At 43.9% G+C, this 12,576-nt stretch overlaps 1 protein-coding gene across 1 annotated transcript in view; it reads left to right on the forward strand.

Annotated features, from left to right (window-relative positions):
- Positions 1 to 8,879, forward strand: part of LOC143788829 (uncharacterized) — a 150,307-nt gene extending 141,428 nt beyond the window's left edge. Inside the window, exon 5 of the mRNA XM_077278736.1 lies at positions 8,745 to 8,879. Within this exon, the coding sequence (XP_077134851.1) occupies positions 8,745 to 8,879 (135 nt within the window). The remainder of the gene's footprint in view (positions 1 to 8,744) is intronic.
- The last annotated feature ends 3,697 nt before the right edge of the window (positions 8,880 to 12,576 follow it).

Here is a 12,576-nt window from a genome sequence, read left to right on the forward strand (position 1 = left end):
ACAAGTTGGCCTATTTGAATGACATAGTCATCTTTAGTACCAACTTGGATACCCAACTGTCCCAGGTACAAGCAGTGCTGGAGTCTATTAGAGTTGCGGGGTTGACAGCAAACCCAAAGAAATGCGCGATAGGTCTCACGGAGGCCCAATACTTAGGATACGTGATCTGCCGCAGGGTTATCAAGCCCCAAGTGAACAAGATTGAGGCCATTCAAAACTGTCCCAAGCCCTTAAATACCAAACAAGTGAGGGCATTTCTTGGCATCATTGTGTATTACCGCCAATTTATATCCAATTTTGCTTGGAAATCAGCATCCCTAACAATCCTGTTAAAAGGGATGAAGACGGTGATGGACCGGTGGAATCTTCAAGCAGAGAAAGCATTCCAGTCTCTGAAGTCAGCTTTGTGTGGACAGCCGGTCCTCATCAGCCCCGACTTCAAGAAAACTTTTATTGTGCAAACCGATGCCTCAGAGGTAGGCTTAGAAGTGGTGCTGTCGCAAGAGATGAATGGAGATGAGCATCCAGTCACCTATTTGAGCCAGAAACTGACCCCGGCGTAGAGGAGGAGTGTTTGGCATTTAAATGGGCCTTGGAGTCCCTATGCTACTATTTGCTTGGGCATCAGTTTCGATTGGTAACGGACCATTCAACCCTCGTCTGGATGAGAAATGCAAAAGAAAGGAATGCCCGAGTTACCAGATGGTTATTGTCCCTACAAAACTTCAGTTTCTCAGTGGAACATCAGGCGGGGAAATCACAGGGAAATGCGGATGCCCTGTCACGGGCCCCCTGTATGGTGACAAATGTTCAACCCCACAAGTTTGAACAGAGGGGGGGTATGTGAGGAAGTGACTGGTGTCATATGTGAGAGTTGCTACGTGTCCCCCAGGATGTGCTCAGAAGCGTATTATATCCGCTGGAGTGCCCTGTGCTCACAGCAGGTTGCCTGTGAGTCACAAGGCAGAATAAAAGTGAGTGTGAACTTGGTCAAGTTATTTGACCAATAAATTGTTCAGAAAAACCAGGTATGGGCTTATATTTTTTAAACGGACTGCAGGAAGGTAGTGGGGCCGGTCCGTTTCCTCCAGCCCGGATCTTATAAGTGGTCCATGCCACAGAGTCTGGAGGAAAGAAAAAAAACCCTGCAAAAGGGTTTAGGTATGTCAGTTTTGAGTTTGCTGGCAGAAAGAGCAGTCGGTCTGCAGAGCCTTCCCTGTGTGAGGCAACACAGGGCCAAATGGAGCCAAAAGGTCTGGCACCTCTGCATGCACACTAGTATGGTCGTTCACGGCAACTGAACCCAGAACCCATTAAACTCGTTTTTGTTTTAAACTTGATTGGGTCACTGCCTCTCACTGCACAGCAAGGACACCACTGCACCACTATATATATATATTAAAAAATGGATCCAGTCAAGCAGCTTGCTCAGGGGGTTCCTTCAACACAGGCAACTTCTAACCCCAGTCCTACAGTGGGGGTCATTCCCATAGAACCTAGAGCGCCCCTTCCTGATTATTTTTTGGGGAGAGATCGGAAGCAATTTAATAATTTCAAGGAGAGGTGAAAATTATATTTTCAATTTCACCCGGTCTCCTTCAGGAACAAAGGTACTCAGGTTGGACTGTTTCCCTTCCTAGAGGGGATCCCCAGACCTGGGCATGTTCATTACCCTTGGGTTCACCCATACTCCCATCAGTGGATGAGTTTTTAAGGCTATGGGGCAGATTTGTAACAAACCGCACCGGGTGGCGTTAGCAGAATCCCATCAAAAGGAGTTGTGTCAGCGGGACCTCACTGCGGAGGACTACTGCTCCCATTTTCGTAGGTGAGCCATAGAGACTGAGTGGGACGATGCCTCTCTTTGTAATAACTTCCTGTCTGAGCTTAACGAACATATTAACCCCTTCACCCAAAGCCTGTTTTCACCTTCCTGACTAGGCCAATTTTTACAATTCTGACCACTTTATGAGGTTATAACTCTGGAACGCTTTAATGGATCCCACTGATTCTGAGAATGTTTTCTCGTGACATATTGTACTTCATGATAGTGGTAAAATTTATTTTATATGACTTGCGTTTCTTTGTGAAAAAAATGGAAATTTGGCAAGAATTTTGAAAATTTCACAATTTTCAAACTTTTAATTTGTATACCCTTAAATCAGAGTTGTATCGCATACAATAGTTAATAAATAAAAATTTTTGCGGGAACTCCTGCAAAGCAATATTTGCACGGCGCATGTCGGGAAGGGGTAAAAGATATGCTAGTGCACCACTCTCCTCCCTGGTCTTTGGAGGCCGCCATGAGATTAGCTATGCGACTTGATCAGCATAGATGGGAGAGATGTTGGAAGAAATTGTCCCTCGGGTACAGTTCATCAATACCTTCCACCAGTCATGAGACTGAGGTAGAACCCATGCAGCTTGGTGGAGTTGGTACCTCTCGGGAGTTAAAGCAGCAAAGATAGCATTAGCGATAGTGTCTTCTATGGGGTTCCTCGCGCCACCTGGTTCATAAATGTCCACGTCTGGAGCTGATGGGAAACAATTGTGCCTAGTACAGGAGCTGAAAGTGGTAGAACCTCGTTGAGGCCTGTAGAACCTACCAATAGGCAAATAGCAAGTGTGGGAGGTACCACTCCTAGTTGCGCCCATGCTAGTTAACAAACTAATCTTAAGCATATGCTTCAGGGTGTCATTGAACGGTTTGCATAGGCCGTTGGTCTGTGGGTGGTACGGGTTGGTGACCAGATGATGCACCTGTATCTGCTTGCAGAGGGACTCCATCAGCTGCGACATGAACTGGGTTCCCCAGTCAGTGAGCATTTCCTGGGGACAACTCACTCAGGAGAAAATCTCCAGTAAGGTGGTGGCCACCTTGTCGGCCCGAATGGAAGACAAGGCTACTGTTTCCGGGTACCAGGAGGCATAGTCTACTACCGTCAGTACATAGCATCTCCCGGTGCTGCTGGGAGTGGCCACTGAGCCAACCAAATCCATAGTCACCCTCCTGAAAGGCTCTTCAATAATGGACCAGTGGGGCTTTGGGGAGCCGCCCCGCCTTACCCACCATCTGACAGGTGTCGTATGAGCAGCAGTAGGCAGCCACATCGGCCCTCATCCTGGGCCAGTAGAAATGCTGGACTAGCCTGGCCTTTATCTTAGTGATTCCTAGATGTCTGGCCATTGGAATCTAGTGTGAAATCGGCAACAACTCCGCCCTGAACAGATAAGGTACCACTGTCGGTTCCTAGGCCACGTCTCCAGTAAACCCTCCTGGACCGTTATCCGGTACAGCCGTCCTTCATCCCAGACCACCCACTCAAGATCTGAGTCCAAGGAAGGTTGTGCCGCCTGCACTTTGAGAGCTTTCAGGCTGTCGTAGGTTTCCAATGCCGCCTAAAACCCCTGACTAGACGAGGCCAGAACAGACGAGACTGCCACGTATTCTGTCTGTTCCCCGGGACCTATCTCCTGGCTTCCGTTTGACGCGGCAGCCACTTAGTTGGAAACCATTGGATCCCCAAGGGGCCCTGGCTTCCACTGAGCGTGAAAGTGGCCATGGCCGATGCAACCGTGGGTAGTGCTGCTTCCCCTCTGCTTCCGACAAAATCGCTGGTCCAGACTAACTAACCTGTCCATCTGACATCCCAGAAATGGAAGAACCCCAGAGAGGATTTACTTGGGACTTTACCTCTCCTGGGACAGCCCCACCCTCAGTAGCATGCTCTTCCACAGCTGTCTGCCCTGCCTGCCCCTTCCGTGACAACCTCACAGGAGAATTGGTTCCAGTGTGTCGGCTGGCAACACATTAATACAGCTTGCTTGATCTCCTCCCCCCTGAGGGGTGAGGGCTACAATACAACACCCAGCCACACATCCCCATCAGTAAGCATGTTAATAACATAGACATCACCAGTGATGAACATTACGTTGTTCTCTGGAGGAACAGACCTTGGGGGTTCAGTAGCTACATACTGGGACACTAGGTGTCCAAAGAAAAACACTTTTGGAATATTCAACATTATCTCCACCTCCCGCACTCCCCTCCTGGTGCCCCAGTGCAAATGCACCTTGGCAAAGGGCAGCACGGTTCAACGCCTCCAATCCCAGAGACGACACGGGTTTTCCCAGGTACCAAATTCTGTGTGGACTCAAGCTCAGGCTTAACAACAGTCATCTCAGTGCCAGTGTCCCATAGTCCAATGGCCTGGCCTATGGTGATGGGTTAAGGCTGTCAAGGGATCTCGCACCAGCCCCACACAAAACAGTAGATGTTTCTGTGATGGCCCTTCTGGCTCTGGGGACACATGGCTTTGAAATGTCCCGGCTGTCTGCAGAGATTACATAGTCGGAGTTCCCTCACCAACATGGAGAGGGAAGCATGGGCTGGTACACCCGTGGGCTTAGGGGCAGAGACAGCAGGTACTGCGTTCGTCTTACTACTACTTCTCCAGCTGGCAGGTTTCTTTGCGTCGAGTCCTGTTGTTGGAATACTGGTCGGCAGGTGTCACTGTTGCTGAGTCTCCCTTTGGCTTATGGTCATGGAGATACTGCTGGAGGTCCTCCAGGCAGTTCAACAAAAAACTGCAGTTGCGATGAGCTTCTTCAGCTGCTGGACAGTGATGAGCTCCAGTCCCATGTTCAACTACTCTCAGTAGGGCCATCATGTGATTGGCCTAGGTGTCTGCAGGAACCCACTGCATATTTTGTTGCCTTGTCTGTACTCTGTCCTCCCTGGCTAATGTAATGTATTTATCGTTACTTGTTCGTATTTGAACATTAAATATGCTGGTGTGGTGGGGCACACTTCTCCTGATTTCTAATGGAACATTTCTATCTCCTTAACCATGCTGTTTTTTTTCTGATAACCTGCATTCCTGAAGGGTTTATGGGATTTCTTTTTAATACTGAATCCTATTATGTGTAATGAATGGATCAATTTGCTATTGGCTGATCATAATGCGATTGACCTACAGTATATCAGCTTGTAGGGTTTGAGTAGGGATTAATTATACTTTCTCCTCTGCCCCTGTTGTCAAGCGGTTAGGTGTTGCTAGGTAAACGTCATTAGGATTAGTTTCCTTTAACACAGGACCTTTCCCTGCATATCACATGATGGTGCTGGACCGTATATGACACGTGTATTGAGGGAACTCTTGGAAGTGACGTTTGCATTTCACTTGCCAGTGAATGCGTTCCACTTACCGGAAGCATATGATTAAGCTCGCGGGAACAATGTCAGCCATATCTATTTAACTGTGAGTAAATCGGAAGGTGCATACAGCATAACGCTGCTCCGTTTTGTGGGCTTTAATGCACCGTGTCAGTGGTTACTTTGTCCTATTGGTGGGGTTGTCTCTCTCTCTCTCTCTCTCTCTCTCTCTCTCTCTCTCTCTCTCTCTATATATATATATATATACTATATATCCATACTCCCTGAAGGATCTAGATCAGAGGAAACGCGTTGGGAGTAGCGTACCTAATATGCCTATCATTGGTTGAATCAACAGTCCCCTTCCTGCCTTACTTGGTGAGACTGTTCCATATTTTACATTACATGATGGCTACTTTGTTTCAATGCTTAATGGGGAATCACTCCCGTGATATGTATTGAATATGTACAGTGATATGGAGTCTTCAATTTCAAATCTATAGTCAATTCTGTCAGGATCTGAATGATTCCATTTGTTGGTCAGTACTAACTATTCATTACATTTGTTTTGTTTGTGCGGTGCTGTGCAATTTTGCACTGTATTTTTAGAGGAATTGTTTTAATACCTTTATTAAAGAAACCAAAAGAAAAAACCTTCACTCAAAGACCAGAAAATAATTGAAAAATGCTAAAGTTTATTGAAGACAAACATACATAAACATAAAATCATGATAATGGCCACCAGTGCAGAAAGAATGGTGGGACAACACGGGCCTAGCCTCAATAACAGTGTATACAAAATAGTATTATTACACAGCCCAAGATAGTATATACATGTGTAATCACATGTCATATGATAACAGAGCCGTATATAGGACACATATAACAGTGTATACAAAATAGTATTATTACACAGCCCAAAATAGTATATATATGTGTGATCACATGTCAAATGATAGCAGAGCCGTATATAGGACACATAAAAAGTAATAAAGTGCGGCTGTGCAGTAGTGCAAATGCTATATTCTGCTAATGTGCATTAGTGCATACGATACACATATTGGGCTGAAGAACACCACAACCTAGGCTGAAAAGATAACACAGAAACAAATTAAAAGTATATACACTAAGGCACAAGTGTGCAAACAAAATATGAGTATAGTTACCACGAGGATAGACCCGGGGACCCACCACATCCGACGCGCGTTTCGCACGGAAATGCTTCGTCCAGGGGTGGTTGGGTACTGGCCAGAAGGGGGTTTTATATCGGTCATGACCAATGGCAGAAAGCGAAATCAAAAGAAGAAAGAACCGGCACCTGAGATAGAAGCGGTACGCTGTGTGGAAAGTGAAACCGGAAGTTGCGACCGGAAACAGATATAACACATGTATGAAAACGAACAATAATGTAAATATCGAACAGGGAACACGTCATATTACCCTGACTACCCGTTATGGATATACCGAAAACAAAAAACAAAAGTCCAAAAGGACAGGGGTAAAAGGGACGTACTAGAGTAATGCAAAAAGTGCATGCGCAAAAGGAACTACGTACCTAAAATAGAAGTGACAGTGTGCTGCAACACAACAACAAGAGCGCAAGTGCACAGCGAAAGAACCGCTGGTTGCTACAACAAAAGATAAAAAATAAGGTGAAGCCAAATGAGAAAACATGTGCGCTAATATAAACCGGGCAGAAAAACCGCCCCATGTTGCCAAAATTGCCCAATACAAGTATGCCGAAATCACCAAAACAAATATCAGAGGTGGTGGAAGGGGATTGCTACAGAGTGCAGGGCTCGCACGCACGAATGAAGAGTAAAGTCTATGGTAAACATAGTCATATACTGCGTTGCAGCGCATGTAAGTAAGAAAGCATAGGAAAGCAATATACCAAATATAAGGCGCATGCGCGTATAAGAAAAGCAGCTGTTGCTCTTATGGGGCCCTAAAGAAGCACAAAAAAAAAAAAAAGAAAAGAAAATATAATACAGTGCGATAGTGTAACCGTAAGTCGATAAGATAAACAGCCATAATCCATGGCATTAGTTGCCAAGTGTAACCTAATGGAAGAAAAAGTTATCAAAACGATATATACAGTGCACCAATATAAGTGCATAATGAGAGTAATAATCATGCAGACATAAATATTACATATGCAGATAAAAATAGTGAATAATAGAGACAAAGTCAATAAAATATGTGACATGATAATATAATACAAAATAAAAACAACACTATAAATGCAAAAATAGGGCCAATAAAAGTAGAATAGAACATGATATGGTATTCGGCACATCCATAAGAGGAGAATCAGATCCTGCAGATTTAGCACATAAGAGAGTGCAAAAAAGTAGAATATTTGATAACCGCTGGAAATAACGTATAGTCAGACTGCCATTGAAGAGGACCCCCTAAAAAACAAGATAAAAGCAAAGTCAGAGACAAGAGATAAAAATAACTTTATTAAAAACGGCCAGGATAAAAACAATCAGAAGACAGCGAAATAAATCTACGTTGGTAAAAATGGAACAAAACTATTATGGTCATTCAGACCATGTGGTGAGATGGTATCAAGTCTGTATATCCATCTTGATTCTTTTTGGGCTAAAAGCCTCTTCCAATTACCTCCGTGAGGTCCGATGAAGACCCGATCTATGCCTTTGACCACCAACCCAGTGGCATCACAATCATGTGAGGCCTTAAAATGGCGTGGTATTGGTTTTAGTTTTTGAGGATCATCTTCCATAGAGGCATTTTCAATGTCTAGTACGTGTTCATGTACTCTGCGGCGAAACTCCCGTGATGTCATGCCCACATATATCAGGCCGCATGGACTTGTGGCGTGATATACAACCGCCTTAGTGGTGCATGTAATTGTGTGGGTGATTTTGTAAGTTCTATCGTTGTTGCTGTTAGAAAACTCAGTGGCTTCACAGATGTTTTGACACGCCACACACTTGCCGCATCTAGTACAGCCCCATTTTGGTCCTTTTGAGCCAAAGATGTACTTTTGGCTAGGGCCCTTATGGTGACTGTGCACCAGTTGGTCTCTTAAGTTCTGTGATCGTCTGAAAGTTAACGCTGGAATATTACCAATGAACCTTGAAATTGTATCGTCCAACTGCAGGATATGCCAATGTTTAGCAATAATCCGCTTGATTTCCCCACTCCTAGAATGATAATCTAGGACACACCGTACCTGGTCCTGTTGTCCATAATCCTTCCTTTGCTGTAGAAGTTCCGTCCTCCGGCTTAAGGATGCCCATTGATATGAACGGCAGATGGTCTTTTTTCCATAACCTCTATCTTGGAATCGTTTAAAGAGATCAGATGCCTGTGTTTCAAAAAAGGAATCATTAGAGCAGATTCTTCTAGCACGTAAGTATTGCCCTGTTGGTATATTCCTGATGAGATGTGGAGGGTGTTGAGAAGAAGCATGCAATAATGAATTAACCGACGTGCTTTTTCGAAAAAGGTCCGTTTGTACGAACCCATCCTTATCTACAGATATCAGAATATCCAAAAATTCAATTGAGATGGTACTGTATTTGTATGTCAATTTAATGTTTTTACAATTATTATTAAGGACAGCAAAGAAAGAATCAAGCTCAGTCCGGGTACCCTGCCAGATCATGAGTACATCATCGATGTACCTCCACCAGGATACCACCCTGGCGTTAAGTGGATGAGACGATATTTGGAAAATCTCACGCTCCCATAGTCCTAGAAAAAGGTTCACATATGAGGGCGCACAAGACGCCATTTTTTCTTGGGACACAGTTATATTAACATATCGAGCCTCCTGATGAGCCTAGGCAGGCGAAACGCGTTGAGGCGTTAACGTATAAGGACAGACGGTGTAGGAAGCATGGCAGTATGCAGATGAGTATCTTTTTTGATGTGGTGGCTTTTCTATACAGTGTGGATCAACATCAGGTCTGACTGTTAGAGGCCTTGCAGTATTTTCTCCCAGGTCCCATTAATTATGATTTGTGTGGTATCGGGACTGGGTTGATACAGATACATGTCATCTATATTGTACTTATATGGTATCTAGATACTAGGATGTTATGACCCCAATGGCAGAGGGTCTCAGAAATAAATACTAAGTCTGCAAACACAAAAAACCAGCTCATAGGGCAGTGGTAACTGGGCTGACCGTATATCTAATCCTAGCACCACAAATAGCAGCAGCCGGGGAAAGTGCCTACGTTGGTTCTAGACGTCTCGCGCCAGCCGGAGAACTAACTAACCCTAGAAGGGAAAAGATAGACCTTTCTTGCCTCCAGAGAAAAGACCCCAAAAGTTGGATACAAGCCCCCAACAAATAATAACGGTGAGGTAAGAAGAAAAGACAAACGTAAGAATGAACTAGGTATTTAGCAAAGAGAGGCCCACTGACTAATAGCAGAATATAGTAAGATGACTTATACGGTCAGCAAAAACCCTATCAAAATTTCCACGCTGGATATTCAAGAACCCCCGAACCGTCTAACGGCCCGGGGGGAGAATACCAGGCCCCTAGAGCTTCCAGCAAAATCAGGAATCACATTTAGTACAAGTTGGACAAAAAATAAGAGCAATGCAAATAACCAAAAGACAAGGAAGCAGGACTTAGCTTAATTTTGCAAGAACCCGGACCAGCAGACAGGAGCAAACAGAAAGAACTGATTACAACGATGCCAGGCACCAGACTGAGAATTCAGGAAGTTCATATAGCAACACCCCTGGACTAACAACCCAGGTGGGTGCCAAACTGAGGAAAGACAATCCCAGAGTCATATCACTAGTGACCACAAGAGGGAGCCAAAAAAGTCTAATTCACAACACTAGGAGTACTGGCCTGCGATTTACAGTACTTGAGTGGTAATAGTGCATATATAACAATTAGCCACCACAAGGAGTTTTCATTCTCTGCCGATAATTTCCTATTTATACACCGGTCTGATCCTGGTGTGCTCAGATTGTTTTTACATTTCTTTGTGTGCTAGTTCTCCCTAGGACAGCAACTGCCTGTATAGAATTAGTGGCCCCTTAGCCTCTGGGTAGTGGGATTCACTAGTGGCTGTAGGGTTTGATAGGGCCCCTAGGGTTAGCCATCGTTGGAGCGGGGGCGCCAATACGCTCCCCCCTAGGGTGTCAACCTCCGCTGACAGGCAGGTGTTATCTAGAAGTTTGTCTAGGGATGGCTAGCTTTTTCCCATAGATTTTAACTGGGTGATACACGTTTTGGTTTGTTTTGGTCACTTTGTGTTGGCATAGGTTGCCTTGCCTTTTAATAATAAAGATTGTTTGGGGTTTTATTTACATGATTTTTGCGATTGATAACCCTGTAATCTATTAGAAAAGTGAGGTGCACAAGACGCCCCCATAGCGGTACCCTGTACTTGGAGGAAAAAAGAATCACGGAACATGAAGAAGTTGTGTGTCAAAACAAAACGCAAAGCCTTAATGAGGAAAACACAAAGGTCTACATGGAGTCCACTGTTGTTCAGATAAAAAGAGGCTGCTTCAAGGCCATCCTCATGATGTATAGATGTATATAGCGACTCGACGTCGCAAGTCACAATTATCATGTTGGGTTCCAATTGGATCCCATCAGGTTTCCTCAAGGTATCAGTGGTGTCTTTAAGAAAAGAAGGTAAAGTTTCCACCAGTGATTTCAGGTGGAAATCAATGAGCTTGGAAATAGGATCAGATATATTATTGATCCCAGACACGATGGGCCTACCTGGAGGATTAAGCGGATCTTTATGGATTTTGGGAAGCAAATAAATGCTTGGTATTATAGGGTCTTCAATCCAGAGGCCTTCCATTTGTTTGACTGATAGAATGCCGTGGTCGACCGCCTCTTGTAGAAGATCACGCAATTCAACTCTATATTTGGATAGAGGATTAAAGGTTAATTTTTTCACGACCCCCAGGAAGAAGCTACGTTGCGAAACGCGCGTCGGGGTTTCCCTGCCCACTGTAATCCACTTCCCAGCAGGTATTTATGCATTCCAACTTTGCTGCTATGTTATACCTTTATAGGTCTTTGTACTGGCTTACCTGACTCCTGGATTTGCACATGCATAGACACTTTATTCCGTCTAGGAGCCTGACTATTTAATTATTTAATTCCAGGTTTACACATGCAGTGACACTTTATACTTACCTATTGTAGCAATAAATGCACGGACACTTTACCTTTCATGATAAGCCCCTTTCTTGTTATTCAATTATCTTTATACTATTATGTGAGCTTTAGCGACACCTGCTGGTGTGCACAGTGTATTTATTCTTAATATCATCTTTTTGGATGTATAACTATTTTTCATGTGTTGGATTGCTTTGGTTTACTTTGCCTTGCCCTCTTGTCTCTGAGTATCATATATATTTATTATTATTTTTGTTCTTTTTATTTTAAAAAAATATATTAATAAAGTATTTCATATTTTACACATTTGAGTGGTACTTCCCTTTTTTTGGATACATGTTGTATTTTGGTTGTACACCATATTTTATTTGTTGGTCTATATATTTGGGTAAAAGGTGTAGAACTGAGTTTGCTCCCGTAATCAGAGCAGTGTATTTTAGACCCAGTGTTTCTGCTTGCAGCATGTAATGTGTAAGAAGTTCATCAGCACACACATGGCTCCTCAATCAGCGCAGCAAAACTGTCTTCATTTGCTTCCCACGGGCGTTAAAATTCTTGCATACAAGTCATGTACGTCATTTATCCACTATAAGATGTGTTTCATTATCATAATATAGTGTTACAAGTTATGTACGTCATTTATCCACTATAAGATGTGTTTCATTATCAGCGAACACATTCTATAGTGAATATTGCAGAAACGACAGGCAGGAGTTGGTTCCTACTGTTGTGAACTCTGTTTTCGGGCTCCCTCTTGTGGTCACAGGTGGTATTGTGTGAGTTTTGTTTTTGGGCTCCCCTGGTGGCTTTGTTTGTTATCCTGCGGATCTATGGCTGATCAGCTGCCTCGTTATGCACTAGGGAGTTTCCTATTTAGCTCTGCTTCACCTCCACTTGTTGCCGGCTGTCGATGTATTCAGTGCTATTCTGATCTCCCCTGATTATCTTCGTTTTCAGTCTCTTCTGGAGAAGCTAAGTTTCTGTTTGATTATTTTTTGCTCATCAGTCTGCAATATGATTTCTGTGTATGATGAGTTTAGTTCAGCTTGCTAATATGTGAGTTCTTGCTGCTGTAAGCTCTGGGGTACGGAGTTGCTTCCCCCGCACCGTTAGTTGGTGCGGGGGCTCGAGCAATCTCTGCGTGGATATTTTACTTAGGGTTTTCTATTGACCGCACAGCTCCCTTCCTATTTTCTGCTATCTAGTGTTAGCAGGCCTCATTTGCTAAATCTATTTTATCTCTGCGTTTGTGCTTTCCCCTTAACTCACCGTTAATATT

This window comes from Ranitomeya variabilis, chromosome 8, assembly GCF_051348905.1.
Source record: "Ranitomeya variabilis isolate aRanVar5 chromosome 8, aRanVar5.hap1, whole genome shotgun sequence".
NCBI classification, from domain to species: domain Eukaryota; kingdom Metazoa; phylum Chordata; class Amphibia; order Anura; family Dendrobatidae; genus Ranitomeya; species Ranitomeya variabilis.